Raw genomic sequence first — 19,811 nt, 5'->3', positions numbered from 1 at the left:
AGAGAAAATCTAAAAATAATTCAACTACTTGAAAGATGTGACCCAAAAAAGAACCTTGACAAAATAAGGCAAGAAATAATCCAAGAAAATTACACTGGAGTGATAGAACATTAAGGGAAAGTAGAAATAAAAAAAAATCTACCCATCATAACCTCAAAAAGATCCTTTGTGGAAAACACACAGTAATATTATTGCCAAATTTCAAAATCACTCAGATCAAAATGAAAATTTTACAAGAAACAAGAAAAAATGTAACAATCCAAATAGACTGGAGCTATAATTAAAACTATTCAGGACTTAACAGCAGCCACAATAAAAGACTGTAAGTCCTAGAATCATATATACTGGTAAACAAAAGAATTAGGCCTGTGGCCAAAAATATATCCAGCAAAATTATCCATAATATTAAATGAAAAATTGGGCATTCAATGAACTTGTAGATTTTCAAGACTTTCTTTCAACCAAACTGGGTAGTGGAAAAAGACAATCTCTGGGTGGTGGGAAGTTAAGTAATAGCAAGGCCAGCAGAATTAAAGCATCAGAGTTAGCAGGGTGAGGAAAGAATAGCTGTACATAAACACTACAACAAGGATCAGGAATAGAATTTACTAGAAAAAAAGTACAGCTAATAATTCATTGATTTTAGAAAAATTTAAAGGTCAAATCAAATGTCAGTCAGATGAATATTATTTTAAATATACACTTACATTTATCCATATGTAAACATGTATGTGTCTAAGTAGATATGTATTTGTGTATATATAGATATATATACAGATTGTGAGTCTGTGGGTGGTTGTAAATATATATACACGGGTGTGTGTGTGTGTGTGTGTGTGTGTGTGTGTGTGCAGGGCTGTGTTATGTGTATCTCTCTCTCTCTCTCCATACATATATATATAAATATTCACCTATGCTTGACTATAGCATACTTGGAGAAAAGTGGGTATGAAAGGAATAAAAGTTTAAAAAGTAAACAGCAGAGAACAAAAGAACAACCTATAAGGAAGCAAAGAAAAGATAGACACTAGTGAATATGTTTCTCCTACTATTATATATTCTTTCTTGAATTGGTAAGTTTTTTTCCCTGTTTGGTTTTGTTGTAAACATAAAAATTTTTTTTAAATTGCTTTGTCTTATACCTTTATGTGTTTGTCTTCAATAATCTTAAATTTTTCTAAGGTATGGACTATGTCATCTCAATTTAATATTTCATTATTTAATACACTGATCTATTGAATTAAATTAAGAATATTAGATTACATTTTTTTAAAATAACTTTAATTAAAGCAAAAGCAAAATAATAGCCATAAAGAATCAGCAACTTTTTTTTCAAACTCTACTTTTCTCTAATTAAACATAATTTGAATTATACTTACCCCATCCAGGTGGTAGAGGTCCAAGAGGGTCAAATTCTTTACTCTGAGTTGAAGTAAATAAATCTTGATTCTATATAAAAATGAAAAGGATATATTAATAACTCAACACATGACTTTTTTTACATAAAGCTTTTTATTTTCAAAACACAAGCAATTTTCAACATTCACCCTGGCAAAACTTGTTTTATTTTTTTTCTCCTTCCTGCTCACTCCCTTCCCCAAGATGGCAAAAAATCCAATATGTAACACAAATCTTTTTAGAAATTCTAAGAACAATACTCATTTTAAAAAATCATGTTCACAGATCTGCTGAAGCCAATGAAGCCCACCAGGACTTTATATTTTAAAGAATACCATAAAGATGTGGCAAAACAATATACATACATTAAACTTAATAGCAATACATATTTTCATCCCTGTTTCTGCCTGAAGTTTTTTGTAAATGCTTAAACATTCAATCATAAAACTAATGTTACACTTTGAATATGGAAAAAAGACTGATGAAAGAGGAGTGTGGTTGAAAGGAGGAAAAGAATTAGAATACAGTTTAAACAAATTCTATTATCCACAAAAATCAGAAAAGGGATTCAGAAAGAATATGACTAAAGTTGTAGGACAAGAGGGAGATAGTTTAGTAGATGAGTAAATGATTCCAGAATATCAGTGGAAAAAGCAAGGATTTCAAAAAACAAGCTTCAATGTTTTAGAAAAAAATATTCTAATCAGTTAATGTTCAAAAAATACTAATTAGACAATTAGTATGAATATACAGTGGAACAATAATCACTAATGTCATTCAAATAGTGCAAGGAATAAGATAAAGGTTTATGGTGAGTTTGTCAACCATAGAAAGCTAGGCAAGTAATGAATATTAATGACACCACTATGGTTTAAAAGAATGACCACTGAAGAAGGAAGAAGGTAACAGAAGATGAGAATAAAAGCATAGTAGGAATTAACCTACTATTAAGTAGTAATAACAATTAATCACGTATTAGAATCCCTTATTTCCGTCAAGATTCTCAAAAGTTCAAGTACCCAATATACTTTTATCTACATACACTCTTTGTAGATCCTTGCCCAAAAGATGGAGCCCTTTCTCCTTAATTTGTATTTATTTTGTTGCTTTGCCCCCTATATATACTTCAGTACATACATGTGTTTCCTCCAATACAATGTCAAAATCTTGTAAGCAGGGAATCTTTCTTCCAGAGAAGATAGTACAGTGCATGGCATATGGTGGGTGTACAATATATGCTTATTTAGCAGGTACTATATGAAAGGAAAAGAAAACCTCTCAACTTTTTATGGATTGTTTCTTTCTAGATTAGATTTGGGGTTTATATATATGTGATCCTTTGGAACCTATATTTGGCTAACAGTCTTGGCACCAACAATCTAAAGATTATAAAGCAAAGCATTTACATATTTTGTTAAAACACCTGACTGCAAGAGACTAAAAATCAATTTAAGCCCTTTGTTTTCAGAAAACAAAGATTCTTTACCAAAGAAGGGAAATATATTTCTGAAGCTAATAATTTTTTGGGGGGAGTTCAGAACTGTGATTTTCTCAATATAAAGTAATCTCTGCCAAGAAACTCTCCCAATAGACACCAACAAGTACTGTACACCTCATAGCCTTAGAAAATTATCTTGGGGTATATTAAGATGCTAAGTGACCACAGTGACATTGCAAAAATGTATTGGAGGTAAGACTTGCAATCTAGGTTTCCCTCACTATAAGGCTGACTCTGGCTGTCTATCTACAATTTCTGTGCTAGTTCTCAGGGTATTAGTCTTTAACATTATTCCTAGACAGCTTTCCAGACTCTTTCAAGCAAATGGAATTCCACATAGCTTAGTCAGATTTTTATCAACAGATCCATGATAGTAACTAGTAACCTCAGTGTTAAATTTTGCCTGTGAACTTTGTCACTATTTTTATGTACTTTTCTCTCAGCACTTTCTAAAATCACTTTGACACATGCAAGGAAAGGGCCATGAGAGATATTTTATTAGTCTGTAGTACAAAGACTACTGCTCACCCCATAAATGAATCTCTGGTTAAACTGCTGCATTGCTCCTTGGAGTTGACTTCGTTGAAGTTGCCATTGCTCATAGTTTCTAACTGACTCCAAAGTTGGGCGCTGCCAGGTGGTTGTTCTTGTGAAGTGGTCAACATAATAAACACGTCCTATGTTGTCAACTCGACGTTCCCAGCTAATGAGCAAAACTCTCAAAATTAATGTCAGTGTTGTGGAGCTACTAAGATAAACATGTACCTGAATATCACTTAGAACAGGTATCCCTAAACCTTTCCTTGAGGAAATGCTAACTATTATGTATATACAGAACCACTACCATGAAAAATGCTGGAACTGTTAAACAATTAAAGAAAATGTTTGAAACGGAGGCCTTACTATTTAAAGAGTCCGCAGAGACTCACTCTTAAAAACATGTTTAAAATACATTTGTATCTAGTTCAGTGAGGAAGATAATGATTTTTAAATATAAGATCTGAAATAAAGCAATCCCTAAATAATAAACCCAAGAGACAAAGTAAGGTTTTGAATGCAGTAAACAGTTGATACAATGAAATATGTCATTATAGAAACACCAAGGCCTAAGCAATTTCTTAGTCACAGATTAGATAAATAAAAATCACTCATCAAAGCCCTGACTTTCTCTTGTAGTATTTGAAACTTTGTGAAGACAGATAGGAGTGATAAAAAAATAGACCAAAGAGGAATGTAGGTGGACTTGAAAAGATTTGAATTACCATCTCTGAACAATTCTGCCAAGCTTTTCATTATTTTTGACTCACCCAGGAGGAAGAGGTTCTGGTCTATCCCATGAAGTTCTTTTTTCAATATGATCTACAAAGTAGACTCGTCCATGTTGATCCACTCTCTGTTCCCAACTTAAACACACATAAATAAAATGGCTAGTGTAGTTTCATACAAGAAAAATATTCCAAGTACTATATAGTTCAAAGCATTTCATTTAAAAGTTTTTGGAAATTTTGATAATGAATACAAAAATTAAAATAAAAATACATGTCACTAACAAAAATAAATTCAACTAGAGCTATCCTAAGCAATTCTCTTTTTGCAAAAGCTAGTAAATATTTCAAATTCTCAATTAACCATTAGTAGATAAACTGCCATGTCTAGTTCAGTCTCATTGGCTTTCTGAGAACTCATCTCAACATGGAAAGGCTCAAGACCACTATCCTGCCCACTTGGTGATGAGTATCTTTAATCATGACAACCCATAAAATAAAGAAAAATACAAAATAATTCTTAAATCTTGTATAGCCCCTTTCTGTTCCTGCAATAACTGTAGCAGAGTGGCAGAAAAGAGGGTAAACAATGCAAAGAATCACATGTTTAGTTCATTTTTAAACATTAACTTGGTAGTAAGTACTCTAAATATGCTATCCTTGCCCAATAACCAACCAGTGAGCATGTAACAAGAGAAATCAAATCTTATAAATTCTGATATTCTTGCTATAAATGAAAGCAGGAAGAAGTTGCAGATAAAGGAGATGATAGTATTATAAGATTATCCTTAGAGAGGCAAAAACGGAATTTGAGAAGTTAGTTTTATTATGTGTTGAAAGGTAACAAGAAAGATCATTTCAAGAATTCTTTGGTCATCTCATTTTGAAGAATTCATGATATTTGGGGGAAAAAAGCCGTCATGAAAATATTTATTTACTTATGTCTGTGCTAGATAATAATTAAGAGAATTTCTATGGAAAACTAGATAAAATCATCTAAGTTCACTTATCGTGTACTTTGGTATTCAGTGACTGTAAAAATAAAATACATAAGGAAAAGATGGTAAAAAAATAAAGTGGGAAAATATAGTTCTGGAACAAGAAATGAAAATGCCCTGACTACAAGAAAGTAATATTCTTCATGAAAAAAAAAAAAAAATTCAAGATAAAAATGTTTTTAAAAAGAATCAAGAATGATGAACAATGGGAATCCCAAATAATCTTACAAAAATTTTATTTTATTTTAGTAGATAAGAAATGATTCTTTACTGGTGTGAGAGCATTGTCTAATAATCTTTCTGCTTATACTAATATGCAAAAGAAAAAAATCAAAATTAACACAAAAACTGAATTAAAATGGGTGAAAAATAAAAATGGGAATAAAAATTTGGGGAAAAAATTCTAACTTTCCCTACCCTATTCAAACAATTTGCTGATAACAAAAGAAATGAAATGGGTGAACAGGCATCATCACAGATTACTATTACTACCATTTCCTGAAGAAGTCTAACTGATACAAGTGAACTGCTATAATAAAAGAGACAAAAAGCTTCTAAAAACTGTCTTCATCACCAGACCCTTTTGTCAAATAATGAAATAATACAGCCAAGGGCAACATCAGTTTAAAAAAATAAATTAATCAAAAAAATATTACTGAGGATGGTGGAAAATTATGAACAATATCACTTGATGAAATAATGAGAAACAATGGAGAGCAAAACAAATTTGAAGAAAGTTTGGTGAGAGATCTAAGCAAGTCAATCTAAGGACATTTAATATATTTAAAAAATAAAAAACAGATGGAAAGTAGATAAGATTTATAAATGTTCATATAATAAAATCTTTTCATCATTCAGAAGATTGAAGCCACTACACTTGGCCTTATATATTGAAAGGAGTGAAACGGGCACTAAAGATAACAAAAAAAAAAAGAAAAGCAACTAAAATAGATAGAAACGATCTATGAATCTTTATTTCCACATAAAAAAAAGAGAGAGAAAGAAGGAAGGAAAGAAGTGAGAAAGGAAGAAAGGGAGGAAGAGAGAAAGGGAAGAAGGAAGGGAGAAGAGGAGAATGGAAAAAGAAAAAGGGAAAGGGAAAAGAAAGGAAAGGAAAAAGGCAAAGAAAAAGAGGAAAAGGAAACTTAGAGAATTGTAAGGAACTACTCAATCAACATCCTTTTCCAATTTCTAAAAATGTTTTGAAAAATAATGTCCTCAGATATAGACAACACAGTGAATGAAGATATGAAAAGGTCTGAATAGGAGCACTCCCACAAATGACAATATACAACATACTCAATTAAAATGTGTGCAGAATACAAAATTTCCTATGCTGTTTCATTATTAAAAATTATTTTTACTTTGGTAAAACAAAATCATAATTCCAATAGGTAACAACTCCTATATTTGTTAAAAAAAAATTATAACACTAAAGATTTAATAATAATGTATTGAAAAATACATCTTATTATCAGTTCAATCTTATTGAATTTTAGCATTTCTATCAATTTATGAAATGTTTTTAATTGCAAAAAAAGGTCCACACATAAGCCTCACTAGACTATATCACAGGAACCAATAAGATAGAAAAATTATGAATCTATTGCAAATAGTGAGGTACACCAGCTGTTCATGTTTCTGTTTAACTTGCTGATCATATCAAAACACTGCAGAAGACAGAAGCATTTTTTTTTCTTTATCCTTCTAGGATAAGGCTAATGTGGAAATGTTTTGCATGACACACACATTCTCTATGAATGTATATGTAAACACACACACGCAGAATTTCTTGCTTTTTCAATGGGTGAGGGAGGGAGGTGTTGGAAGGAAAGAATTTGGAATTGAAAATATAATTTTTTTTAATTAAAAAAAAGGAACATTTCAGAGTTTCCTATAGGAGATCCATAATTCTCCAAAAATTCAAATCTCAGTATAAAGACAGGTTTTAAACCAAGTGAATTAAGAATGTCTACTGTCCAGACTAGATGATCAATTAAACAGAACAATATATTACAACCGATCCATTACTGTACAAAAATGACAAATGCTTTTTAGCTGAGGCCAGCACTGAGAAGGATGAGAATGAGCTGGATTACTTTCAGGGAATTATACAGTTCTCTTAATTATCCCAAACTTTTCCCTGAAATATGTCCATCTTTTTAACAGCAATATCTTTCTGCTTTAGCTGTATAATTTAGAATTCTGGAAAAATAAAATTCCTGAAGAATTGAAAATGAAGATCACAAAAAGAAAAATGTAAAGTACATATGAGTGTGTGAGCAGATGATATATTACAGCATTATGTCCAAGTGAATAAAGGTATAATGTAACATTAGAGAAAAAGAAAAAGAAAAAAAAAAAGATAGGCTCGTCTAATAGTGAGAGTGAGGATGCTGGTGTCCTTCACTGGGATCCATCAATGTCAAGAGAATTTAAAGACTCAAAGAACTCATATCTGAGAGAATAGAAATGCAGCAGACAAGATAGGTAGACATGAATGGGATAAAATATGCTTCACTGTACAGAGAATCTACACATTGATGGCTCTCCTAAAGTCAGAGAATTCATATAGGAATAGCCATAAAACCTGACAAAATTTTAGCCTCTACATCTATTTTTATCTATGGTTTGCCTAGCCCTGGTGCTATTAGGAAGAACATTTCAATGGTTCCATTTCTTTGTCAAATAGAAACTCATAAGAATGCTAAAGAAATGATGAACATATAATGCATCTAAGTCATTTTGATGACCACAAGTTGATGCCCAATTCAAATGCCATTTTTTCCATAATCACCCCACCTAAAGCAGCTTTCTGCCTCCTGAAAATTTCTATAGCCCTTTATTTAAACTTATACAGAGCAGAAGAGAAGTGCACAAGACTAATCTATTCTACATGGGTTATAGCACTTCACATAATTTTAGTACTTATATATTATCATAGCATTATTCTGCTTTCTTGAACTTATTTTCCTTAATGAATTGTCCATTCATTGAAGTTAAAAATCTTGGCTTTCATTCTCTTAATCTTCCACATTACTATGCACACAGTGGGTAATTGGAGACTTCAGTAAGCCACATGTGATCACCAGCACAACATTCAACAACACTATGCAAGCAGAAAAAGTAAGGTCTAGTTAATTTTTTTCTGCCTCTTCACCCTGCCCCAAGATGTGAAGCCCTAAATCTACAGGTCAAAAAGTCTACTTCCAAATTGGTCCTCCTCATATCCCTTACAATTCAGATTCTATGTTTCTTGGCACAATTTTCTAGAAATAGAAAAGAAATCTTATCAAAAATATATTATTTTAAATTTTTAAACCTCTAGTTAATAAAGAAGAAAAATGACATAAGAAAGGAAAATATTCGAATTGGAAGTCAAGAGATGTGGATCTAAAGATTCCCCCCCTCAGTCATGAGGCCAGAGGCAAGTCACATAACTCCTCGTTTATTTAAATATTTGTATTTAATTTTATTTAATTATTCAAAAAGAAAATGATATAACTAATGATTGTGTGTGTGTGTTTGTGTGTGTGTGTGTGTGTGTGTTTGGTGGAAGGCATGGGTGTGTGTGTGTAAAACCTATATCAAAATTGCTTAGTGTCTTAAGAAGGAGGGCAGGGAAAGAAGAAATTTGTAACTCAAAATTTTATTTAAAGAATAAATGTTAAAGAAAAACAATAATAAATAAAAAGGACATGATAATATTTCCACTGCCTACATTAAGAATTGTGAGTAAAGTACTTTGCAAGCCCTTAAAGAAGTCATAAATCTGAGCCATTTTGATTATTATGAATGAATTTTGGTTAATTTTTTTATTTTATGGAATTAACTTTTTTTTTTTAGCTTGAACTTAACACCAAATGAACATTTGCAACTAAAGAAAAAAGATGATCATGTATAAAATGGCAAATTTCTAGTATGAAGTTATTTTAAAGAATATATGTAATTATATGTACCTTTCAAAACTATTCTATTTGTGTATGATTCTTCTTATCCTTACTTTTCTTCTAGGGGTGGGGGTGAGGGTGTCCTTCAAAGACTCGTGTGTGTGTGTGTGTGTGTGTGTGTGTGTGTAACATGTGCAATCAAGCATGTCCCCCATGGAGTTCAGGAGGCACAGGACAGAAATTGCTGACCCAGTCTTTCTCTCTTATTAACTTAGCTCCTTAATTAGAAAAAAATTTAAACACTTCTTGAAATGAACATGCATAAATAAAACAAGTTCCATTACTGAATACATCTGAAAACATTTCTTGTTCCATATTTTGAGTAAATTCATCAATGTGACAGGATATAGACTAATTTTGTCTTTCACCTTAATGTCACTATTCCTAAGGGCAATACAATAAGCAATGTACCACTTATGCTTATAATCCAAAAAAAACACCATAGCTATTAAAGTCTTTAGGGGAAATGTTCTAAAAGGTCACAAAACATGATGTTATTTCCACAAAATGCTCATTAACATATGTACATATGTTAATCTTTATTCTGTCCCCCTCTCTCTTCAAGTGTTCCAAGTTAAAACTGAGGAAGAGAGAAACAATGTGTAACATGATGCACTCCAAAACTAGATACTCAAATGGATGGGATCTCACTAATTTTAATGTTCTTTCTATCAATGAATACTGCAACCCAACCATGCCTATCCATACTATTGACACTCTATATTCCAAGATTTCCCATAATTTTACCACAGAGGACTCCATCCAAAACACTAAAAGTCTTTCTTGCTTTTCCCTGACATCATAAGGGCAGTAGGTGAGCACTTGGGATGTTCATCTGTTATCCTTCACACTTTCCATATAAGCAGATCATCTTTTCTTCCTATCACACATAATTCTAATGACATCTAAGCAGTACAGTGAATAAAACTCTTCACCTAGAAATAGAAAGACTTGAACTCAAAATTAATCACAGACAGTTACTTACTGGGACCTTAGACAAATTAAATAATAGCACTTACTCCCAGGATTTTATGAGGATAAAATAAGGCAATATTTATGAAGAGCTTTATAAAATCTTAAAGTGTCATATAAATTTTAGTTGTTTTTTAAAATCAGTTTCTCATTTGTTACAGCTTGCTTATACCCACATTGAACCTCTCTCTTCACTGCCTTCTATTGATATTCACCTTCAATTATTTCCAGATTATTGTGTTCCATGTCTCATATACTACATTGATAGAATTAGCATTTGTAGGTGAACCTTTTGTATCTGAGAAAAGCTTCTGAACAATATAGGAATTTTACAATTTTCCGGAAGCTATCCGGCTTCCTTTTTTCCTCCTGTTTAATTCTGTGTCCAATCTATTGTCCATTTACATTGTCTATCCCAGTGGATAGAACACTGGGCCTGGAGTTAGGAAAAATTGAGTTCAAATCCATCCTTAGACACATATTAGGATGTGGGACTCTGGGGGTAAATCACTTAACCTATATTCCTAAAATGCCTAAACTATAAAATGGGGATAACAGCAGCTTTTACCTCAGAGTTCTAAGGAGCTAATGAGATACTTTGCACAATGCTTGGCAGATAAATGAGATTAATATATATATTTGTTACTGTCCCAGAGACACATAGTGATAGGTTCTCTAGACTATCTGCCTATATATATTGCAGGCTGAGCAATAACATTCCTGTGAACATGATGTCAAATCAACAACACAATTATTATCTACCTTGGGCAAAGCATTGAGCTAGGTACAAAGGAGGAAGAGACAAAAATGGAACAGGTCAAGTGCTTTTGACTCGTTATAGATCTCTTCAATAGTTTTTTTTTTTTTTTTTTTTTACAAAATTCTAGGGCATGATGCTATCTGAACAGCAGGACTTCAACATTTATAGAAAATCTCTCTTCAACTTTTTATTGGATCTCCTCAATCACAATAGTATACCTTTGGAGAAGACATGGCTCCTTTTTTTAATGCCTCACCTGATGTTTATGATTAGAGAATCATGGAACAGAATAATTTTTGTTTTTGTATCTTTCACAGAATCTTGATTTTTATATGAATGACAGACATTTTGTTGGAAGAGAGCTTTTTTTTCTTTTGAATTAAATGGGGTGAACCCAATATAGGGTTTTTCATAGCCCACCAAAAAAATTGTGACATCTTCATTTCACTACATTTTTTAGTTAATTGAGAAATGGGAAATATGCGGTTCATTTGTTGAATTATCACTTGCAAAAACCTGCTTTTATTTCCCAGATACAGCCTCACCAAGAACACCCTCAATTCATGTATGAATGCTCTCAAACATTTTATACAGATGACAAAGTACAAAAGTCAGTAATTGGTGATGTTCTCCTTCACTGTTTTTCAGTATTATAATAAAAGTCTGAGATTTTTTTTTCAACTCTTTAGTATCTTCCCTCCATTAGATATCTTGAGAACTGACAGCTTTGTTACTTCCAGCATAAATCTCACATGTGGTTCAATCTAGACTTTGCTTTTCTAGACTTTGTTCTCTTTAATGCCAATCTTACCTCCCTTATAAGTAAGTCTGGCACTGTGATGTTAAAATCCAAGTGTGGTGACTCTACTGTCCTTAAAGGTGAAAAGTTTGTTTTGTAAATATTTGCTGATCTTTTCCATTTATCTTCTACTTGCTGTCCTCCTTCCATTTTTTGTCCTTACATATCCTCAGGGTGACTTCATTTAGTTGGTATCCTTGCCAAGCCTTCTTTAAAGTGGTTTTACCTTCCAATGCTTCTCTCTGTTTAATGAGGCAATAATGCTCATAATCATTCATCATCCATCTTCATAAAATTTTACATCTGAATTTATATTCTAGTACAGTGTTGCCTTTGGTTTCCATGTCTCTCCAAGGTTGCAAATAAGTCAAAACATTTGACTGCTTTATGGATTCTTTTGGTCTTCTTGCTATGGCAATTGGTTTACACAGATTACTTTAGTATGAATGCCTGTTGTCCATTACCCAGTCTTCACTGTCAATTTTTTATTCAAATAATCCAAGACTGAGGTGAATCAAATATATTTTTTTCATTGATATTATTTCATCAAACTTTTTACCTCTGATCTTTTCTTCAACAAGTCTGTGATCTAACTGGTCAAACATGAAGCATATTATTATTGTTGTTGTGTTTACTGAGTAACATTTTAAGTCCCCAATTAGTAACTTTAAAATTCACTCCATAAGGACCACTCTATGTACTGAGCAGCAAACAGTACTTCCTGGAAGACTACTTTTACCAAAGATCACTTAACATGTTTCTGTGGAAGATGGGAAAAAACTGCTTATTTTTATCTCTATTTAATAAACTATTTAAAATCTCTGACTCCCAAGATGCATCAGATGTTGAACCTTCTTCCTGGGACAATTAGAATAGTAGGTAGGATCTGCTGCAATGATCTTAGTTCAGAAAAAATGGAAAAGTTTATAGAACATTAATTCCTAGTCCTCAATCAGCAGTCTAGGCATTAAAAGGAGCAGTGATACCTGGCTTACTGGTAATAGCCCACTACACTACTACACTACTGGGACAGAGGGGAGGTCAGTAGTGCCCTGATCTTTAGGCAGTTCAGATAACACTGGCAAATCGCCAGGTCACAAGGAGGACACCCTGTTCTAAAGGAAATAGTTTGGATAACATTGCAGCAATGTAGCTAATACTGTGGGATGGTAAGGATGGCACCTTGGCCAACAGGCAGTAGTTCAGATAGCATCGGCAGCAGCAGGCCTGCAAGGAGGGAACCCAGGCTTACAAGCAGCAATTCAGATAATGTTGGCATTAGGAAAAAAAGGAGGGCCCCTTGGCCTTCAGGCAGCAACCGGATTGTAAGGAGGACCCCTTGGCCTGCAAATAAAAGCTTGGAAAGTCACCAGTAGCACTGAGAGAGTGTAGAAGACTAGGCTCACTCCCCTAGAGGCAAACAGCAGTGTTGTGGTGCCACTCTCTGTGCAATGGGGAGCACGGTGGGTTTTTACATGATGGGCAATACCATAAGCCCTTGGATATCTGGCAGCAACATGATACGCAGGAAGAAAAGACAGGGGAATGATGTTGGGCAGCAGAGGAGGATGAGCAGAAGCAGAAGAAAGATGATGGCAGTAGAACAGGAAGGATGACAATCAGCAGAAGAACAGGGATGACATGCAGCAGAGGAAGAAAAATGTCAGGAAGCAAAGAAGGCTTTGAAGGAGGCCTGGCAGCAGAAGAATAATCCTCAGGGTAGTACTTTCTTTGTTGTTTCTGCTGTACTGAGGCCCTTTCCACTTGGCTGCAAGGAAGGAGGAGTAATAATTTTTCTTTGAAGCTGGTGAACCTGAGAGGTCAGGAGATATAAGACAACATTCTAGAACAGAGACTGGGGATAGCTTGAATTAACTCTTCATCTTTCTACCTGCCAGAGCTGCGATTGATTGAGATATGATACAAATTCAGGGCAGCTTATTTTAACTTCATCCCCAAGTAGATGAATTTGAAACTCAGATGTGGGCCCTTTAGCAATAAGTATAAAGAACTGCTCTATCAATTGACCTAGAATTCTCTGAGACTCCATAAAAATTCCCTGCAGACTGCTCCTATCTGGGAGTCAATAGTTGTGTCTTGTGGAAGACAAAAGGAAGCAATTTTCTTTTTTTCAGCTTGGTAAAAGCATTGTTGATTTGCTCCTCAGGCTTTAAGTAGTGCACTGAATTAGATGTAGAAGGCCTTACTGAATCATGTCTTACAATAGAAAAAAAATTTCATCTAGGAATTTTATATCTGATTTAGAGTCACTTTGAGACTTCATGATTTAGGATTATCAGAGATCAGTTTCAATCCAAATCCAAGGTGTGAAGGCAGACTAAACAATAAAATTCTTTAAAATATGGAACTTCCCTTCCCATATAGTACTTTATTATTAGACATATGAGCAAAGCAAATATAAGTTAAAACTGTTAAGATACTCACCCAGGTGGAAGGGGACCTTGATTAACTGTATTGAGCTGTTGAGAAGCAGAATTTATTGGCTGTACTTGTCTAGAAGTTGGAGGTGTTGTTAAAGCCACTGTAGTAGGACCTGCTGCTCCAGCTGTTGCTCCTTCAGGAATTACACTCATATTTGCTGATGGTGATGACTCTGTACTAGATGTAGGAGTTTCAGAAGGTGCAGATGGAGAACCATTGACAGATGCTATAAATAGGTTAGGTAACAAAATTTTAAAAGGTGTCATTACATATTTTTTTCTAAACTGTGAGTGCAATTTTAATTTTTTAACATTGGTAAAGCCCTAACACAAGCAAACTCATTTACAAGTGACCAAAAATTCACAAAATCAATCACAAGATTAAAGTTTAAAGTTTGAAGGGAAAAGAGACTATATAGTCCAAATGCAAGGGCAGGGAATTTAAGTTATTTAAGAAAGAAAGGACTTGAAACTAGTTCCTCTGAACTCAGTGCTCTTTCTGCTGTATCAATACAGCAGAATTTGAAAGTTTATTTGTTAAAGAAATCTATACATATACATGCTTCCATTTCAAGATTTCAATGAAAAAACCATTACATGCCTTTTTCAATATGATCATTCAGGACTTTTCAATTTATATTCTCATTTACTCATTCTCCTTTAAAGACAGATAAGAGAAATAAGCCACAGACTCAATAATTTGGCTTTCTGCACGAAGTTATGGATTATAAAACTATAAAGCTAGGGGACCTCTCAGGGAACTTTTAGTTCTTTTAGACTTTTTTTAATCCAAATGGAACCTGAATAGTAATATGCTACACAACATGATCTGCTGAATCCAGTGAATTTACAACTCAGCATAAAATACCATCCACACATTAACGAAGAAGAAACAAAACAATTCTAAATGTAAGAATGACTAGTTCTAAACATTTCAACATCCCAAGAAAAAGTGATGAAAAGACTATAAAGTATCTCATGATTGTGTACAGAAAAATCATCCTTGTCAAAAAATGCAAATGGACAGATGCAGCCAAGAAGATAGTCTAAAAACAAATGATATTTCTATCAATGTTCACCTGAACAGCAACTTAAAATTAAAAAAAATTAAAAATCATAATTATCAAGTTATATAACATTAAAAGCTAATTCTTCATATCTCTCTTTTTACATAATACCAACCTGGTCTACGAGGAGTGGGAGGAGGGGGCCGTGAAGGTCTTGGAGGCCTAGAAGGTTTAAAACCTCCATTTGTGAGTGATGGAGAATTATTGCCATTGATCTTCCTATTTTCGCTGGATCCTGCTTCCTCAGCATTTTCAGGGTCATTTGTACTTGATCTAGATGAGGGGTAGGGAAAAAAGAACAGGAAGAAAAAATTTTTAAATCCTTAAAATTTTGCAAAGTATGACAGGAATAAAATCTTATGTCTCTACAGGAAGACCCCTCATGAGTTTTATCAGATATATATTTGAACAGGTTTTATGTAAATAAGAATTTTCATAAACATATAAGCCAGGTATCAAGAAAAAATATCTTATCTGCAAATGAGCTGACTTGATTCTGATTAAATGTATATACATAACTCTATGTATAATATATACATACTATAGTTTATACATAGTAATTAATATAGAAGGTATCTAAAACAAGATAGGGACCTACAACAAATTTTAAGAAAAAACTATTTTTCATTATGCCGATAAGCCTTAAAAAGTATTACCTGGAGGCAGATAAGGGTTGAGGAGCTACTTATATCAAAGCCAAATATTATGAAACAATGTTGATGATAGTCATGAATCACACAAACAAAAATTGGAGAACAGAATATGATAAACTATGGAGTAATGGTGAAAATAACTAACTTGGAGCTCTACCTACAGATTCTAACCTACTAGATAAGATTCCCTACGAAACAAGATAAAGAAGAAATGCCCAGTAGAATCAAGCAATATAATACGAGGAGTAGAACATAATGAAAATAAAACAAGTACACAGTCAGGGAAATAGTCTTAATTTTGCTAACTAGCTATATGACCTTAGGGAAAACACCATTTTCCTGGGTCCCAATTTCTCCATTTGAAAACTGACAAGCTGGATTAATTTTTATCTAGCTTTAAAATTCGAGCACTATGCAAATAAAGAGACTATGATGATGTATATACTCTTTGAATCAGAATTTCCATTATTAAGCTTATACCCCAAAGAAGTAAGTGATAAAAAGAAAAACTCCATATACACTGAAGCATTTAGAGCAGCACTTTTTGTGATAGCTAAAATATCAGTTAGTTAATACAATGGATAGAGCTCTGGGCCTATAGTCAGGAATACTCATCTTTCTGGGTACAAATCTGGCCTCAGTCCCTTTCTGTGACTCTAGACTTGTCACTTATACCTGTCTCAGTTTCCTCATCTATAAAATGGCAAACCATTTAAGTATCTTTGCCAAGAAAGTCCCAAATGGGATCACAGAGAATTGGACATAACTGAAAAGCAATTCAACATAAGAATTGTAAATAAAGTAGATACCTATCTTGTTGTAAAGGAAAAGACATAAGGGAGGTGATGCCATGACATGCAAGGGAACTGAAAATGAAGAGGGAAGGCTGAGCAAAATTACCAGACTTATTTTCTTCTTCACAGTCATCTTGGTCCAATAGCCAGATAGATATAAGGATGACTAGAGATGGCCTTGGATATAAGGCCTTGGCCTTTGAAAGTTAAGGTCTTTAAGATCTCAGTTTGATCTTTCTGTAGCTTGATCTTTTTGATACCTTCTTGATACTTTCAGCTCTAGTTTTCTGTAAACATTATTCTCGCCTAGTTCTCATTCTATTTGATTGTTCCTTCTCAGAATCTTTATAGAGAATATACTCAAAAAAAGAGGGAGGAAAGAAAAAGGGAGGAAGAGAAAGAGAGACAGCACAGAGAAAGAGAGAGAGAGAGAGAGAGAATACTCTTATACCTTCTTACTGGATCTATATCCCAAAGAAATTATAGAAGAGGGAAAATGACCCACACGTGCAAACATGTTTGTAGCAGCTCTTTTTGTGGTAAAAAAGAATTAGAAAATGAGCAAACATCCATCACCTGGGAAATGGCTGAATAAGTGATGGTATATGAAAATAATGTAATATTATTATTCCATTAAAAATGATAAACAGAATGATTTTAGAAAGGCATGGAACAAATTACATGAACTGATGTTAAGTGAAGCAAGCAGAACCTAGAAAACATTGAATGTAGTAAAAGCAAGATGGTGTGATGATTAACTATAATAGATTTGTTTCTTCTTAATAGTTCAGTGAATCAAGGCAATATATCCCAATAAACTTTGGATAGAAAATATCAACTGTATCCATAGAGAGAACTGTGGATACAAATACAAATCAATACATGTTATGCTCATTTTTTCCCTTCTTTTTCTCTCTTGTTTTTCCCCTTTTATTCTGATTTTTCTCTCCCAACATGATTCATATGGAAATATGTATAAAAAATGAATGTCTATGTATAACAAAAAAAAGTTGTTTTACATGTATGTAACTAGAGAAAATAAAAATATTTTTAAATGCACAAAAGAAAACAGAAGGAATTCAAAAGGAAACAAAGGTAGAAAGTTTTAAGTAACATGAAAAATTTATTATTAACTTTTTTTAATAAGCATTATGAAATGGAAATTTATACTTTCATATAAAGTATTTTTAATATATTGCTGCATTTATGTAAATGCTCTATTTTGGGGGTGCTTAATTTTAGAAATAAGAAATATTTTCATTGTTTTTTGATGATACTGTTTCTCTACTCCTTTTAAAACATCCAATTCATTTACACAAGAATTCTTAAGGACCACTCTAAATGAGTACTGTACAGTCACATTCTCCTAGACCAGAAGTACTATAGAACAATGAGCAAACTCTGAATCATTAAGTAGAACAAATAACCAACAAATTTACCAAGATAAAATAATGTCAAAATTCCCATGAGGAATATATTACTTAATCCTTTTTAACCTTCCCACACTGATCGTAGTCTGAAGTTGCTATATCATACAATAAAAGACTAAAAATATCTGGGCCATCAGGAATCAGATAGGACTATATATGTGAGACTACTGACAACATCTGAAAATTGCTTAAAGGCGACATTTTTATTATCCATAAATGGCAATGTTTCAGAAGCTGCAGTGATATTGTGTAATCTCTAAATAAGATCTCAACAAATGTCTCAAATAATACAAGGCCCTTCTGCAAGAAGTCCTCAAGGCAATTAAAGCTAGGGACTCCCAATGAGTTGCCTCTCTACCTATTAAATATATACTCTCCAAATCCTAGTTTGCTTTACTAAATTAACAGAAAAGAGAAGACATTAATTTACAGCTTATCAAGCAAGACATGGAATAATAAAGAAAAGCACTGAAATCTAAAAATTACCTTTAATACAGTTTTGTCAGTTCAATTGTATTTTTTCCCTTCTAAATGACAATTTCCCCTTTTCTAATGATAAGTCATGACCTTTTCTTATTTTTCTTGTCCTATGGAAACTAAAATACCCAATAGCCACTGAAAATTTGTTAAATGAAACAAGAAGAGGCTGATAACATTAGCATCTAAATCCCACAGCATAAAGTCAACTTGATGCAATTTAACTACTTCCAACAGCAATTAGCGTGTACAAATATATATAGCTCTGTAAACCAATACCAAGAAGACACTCTCTCTTTGATTTGACTATACTTATATTCTCAAAGTTATACATTCATATTACATATGGCATTTTCAAATATAGTAGTATACTTCTATTTCTCTTTCTTAGTAATCTAGGACTGGGGCAGTTAGGCGCAGTGGATAGGGCACCAGCCCTGAAGTCAGGAGGACCTGAGTTCAAATCTGATCTAAGACATATTTCTTGGCTGTGTGACCCTGGACCAGTCACTTAATCTCAATTGCCTCATCCAAAAAAAAAAAATTCAAAGTAATCTAGGACCACAGTAATTGCTTTATTTACCCTTCTATATTTGGTATCAACAACAAATTAATCTTAAAACAGAAATTTGAGTATCCTCTAACACCTTACAAACCCAATAGGCTATGTCATAAGTCTTTCAGAGTGTATCTGCATTCATATGAAATTCCCCTCTTTTTAATTTTTAATCACTCAATTAATTTATTCCAGCGTGGGTCTGACTTCTATATTGCTTCAATATTAATTTTCCTTTACCTAGTCCTGCAATCTAACAGTAATCACTCATATGCTCATGTGATATATCTTACCTTGTATCATTCCTGGTTCTGGAATCATCACTCTGTGAACTACCTTTATCATCAGCAGAAACAAACAAAAGTCAATGAGATTAGAATTTTGTTTTCAAAAACTTTTCATACTTAGACTGTGTAACCAAAATGTACCCTTAATCATCCTTATTTTATATGTATATTTAGAAGAACTGAACGTGTTTAATTGATGTTGGATTACTTGCTGTCTAAGGGAGAAGATATGATAGGGAGGAGAGGAAAAAAAATATGGAACAAAAGGTTTTGCAAGGGTGAATGTTAAAACTATCTTTGCATGTATTTTAAAAACTAAAAAGCTATTATAAAAAATAAACAAAATAGAGTAAAAAATAAAAATAAAAACATTTTAATACTTGATCAAGATTCTAAAGTTAAATCAAATTCAACAATTTAAGTTAAGGGTTAATTTAATTTTTCAATCATATTGAATAAAACTAGT

At 32.9% G+C, this 19,811-nt stretch overlaps 1 protein-coding gene across 6 annotated transcripts in view; it reads right to left on the bottom strand.

Annotated features, from left to right (window-relative positions):
• Positions 1-19,811, bottom strand: part of ITCH (itchy E3 ubiquitin protein ligase) — a 154,392-nt gene that overhangs the window by 56,372 nt on the left and 78,209 nt on the right. For all 6 annotated transcript variants that reach the window (XM_051979154.1, XM_051979152.1, XM_051979153.1 and 3 more), the window contains 6 exons: positions 19,352-19,394; positions 15,264-15,421; positions 14,086-14,308; positions 4,204-4,299; positions 3,425-3,599; positions 1,380-1,449 (listed from right to left, as the gene is read on the bottom strand). In XM_051979154.1, coding sequence (XP_051835114.1) covers positions 1,380-1,449; positions 3,425-3,599; positions 4,204-4,299; positions 14,086-14,308; positions 15,264-15,421; positions 19,352-19,394 — 765 coding nt within the window. The remainder of the gene's footprint in view (positions 1-1,379; positions 1,450-3,424; positions 3,600-4,203; positions 4,300-14,085; positions 14,309-15,263; positions 15,422-19,351; positions 19,395-19,811) is intronic.

This window comes from Antechinus flavipes, chromosome 2 (genome assembly GCF_016432865.1).
Source record: "Antechinus flavipes isolate AdamAnt ecotype Samford, QLD, Australia chromosome 2, AdamAnt_v2, whole genome shotgun sequence".
NCBI lineage: Eukaryota > Metazoa > Chordata > Mammalia > Dasyuromorphia > Dasyuridae > Antechinus > Antechinus flavipes.
Note: the sequence above shows the minus strand (reverse complement) of the source record. Positions and strands in the feature narration are given on the sequence as shown.